Below are 1,448 nucleotides of genomic sequence, written 5' to 3' on the forward strand. Positions count from 1 at the left end.
AATATTTTCGGATTAACCAAAGCCTATGTGTATGACTACCATTTCATTTAAATATAAATCTTCGAACAGTAAAATCGAATACATGGTTCATGTTTTTTTTATCAACCAAGAGGATCGTATCATCAGAGATACAGAGACCCAGTGCTCGGAGAACACAAATGTACTTATCGATCCTTCAGTTGAAAGTCGTGTATTCGTTCGCCATTACGTGTTATGACAAAGCCTGTCAGTTACTGTTGCCTTGAGATCGTTGGTATCATCAGTGAACTTCCAAGGATATCCTGTCAGTTGTGACGTTAAAGAGACTCCGAGGATTGCGGGTAATTAGGGAGTTAGATTCGACATTAAATCATTGTTTATTCGAAGTTGAGTTAATGGTAATACATAGATGCCCTGGTTAACTTCAAATCTCCTTCATTCTACTATCTTATCATCGAAAGAAATCAGTGACTGATTTTTTTAATGTGTTTTAATATTTTTCTTAACCTTTTACTTTTGTGGGAAAGCCCTGCATAGCGCTCGCTGAAGAGCGTCCTGCATCGTGCACGAGGCGTAGAAGCGCCCTCGGGACTCACTGCCGGAGGTCATGGTCACGTCCTCGATGTAGACGTACATGTTCATGTCGTGTGGATGACCTTCCCGCCACATGTTGGAGTAGAGGGATATTGGCACCCCGTCCAGGTTGGCCCACTCGCCGGTCTCACGCGTGAAGCCACCCACATGTAAACCCTTGGGCCTGTAAGTCCGCCCCTGTCAATCACAGAATAGAGATTACAAGATCTGTAAATTAGGAACACCTGATATTATGCGGTATAAAATCAAAGTAAATCCTAAAACTTTCTGGTCTTGACAGCAGCTCCCTACCCGCTGTAGCCCACGCCTCCGCGAAGGCCTCGAGCTGCGCCGTGGAGTCCAGGGAAGCCAGGTCCACGTTCCACTCGCTGTCGCTCAATCCGATGCACGTCTCCCGAGCGTCTTCCCACGTGATGTCCGTCTCGCCGGTGTCTATGACGTGGAAGCAGCCTCCCCCGGCCTCGAAGAACGTGGCGGGGCATTGGGCACCTGCGTGTGTGTGATTTTGTTTATGGCTTATGTCATTGTCGAGGAATAAGTACTTAACTTTGTGATTTTTTTATATAGTTTGAGAGTCTGTGCAATGTCACCAACATAAGATTACGTTTCAAAGCTTCTTTCTCAATGACTAAAACAGCAATGTTTAGCCCATATCACCCTGTCGCTTTTGCCCTTCCATATAGACAATGGATAAATAAATGAGTTTTCCCTTTGGGAGAGAACTACCTCTCCCTTACAAACAGACGTGGCACCATCCGAGAAAGTCCATTCCGCAAGCATGGTCGTGTATTTATCACAAGCACGGCTACCTGCCCCACAATCCCTCAAGGGGTGCTAACAACCATTCTTTTTTCATTTGTGTATGTCAAAATGTG

General features: G+C 45.4%; 1 protein-coding gene across 1 annotated transcript in view; it reads right to left on the reverse strand.

Moving 5' to 3' along the window:
- LOC119588753 overlaps window positions 1-1,448 on the reverse strand; it is a gene marked incomplete in the record, with an annotated part of 6,218 nt that overhangs the window by 4,029 nt on the left and 741 nt on the right. The window contains 1 exon segment of the mRNA XM_037937391.1: window positions 865-1,062. Coding sequence (XP_037793319.1) covers window positions 865-1,062 — 198 coding nt within the window.

This window comes from Penaeus monodon, chromosome 24, assembly GCF_015228065.2.
Source record: "Penaeus monodon isolate SGIC_2016 chromosome 24, NSTDA_Pmon_1, whole genome shotgun sequence".
Classification (NCBI taxonomy): domain Eukaryota; kingdom Metazoa; phylum Arthropoda; class Malacostraca; order Decapoda; family Penaeidae; genus Penaeus; species Penaeus monodon.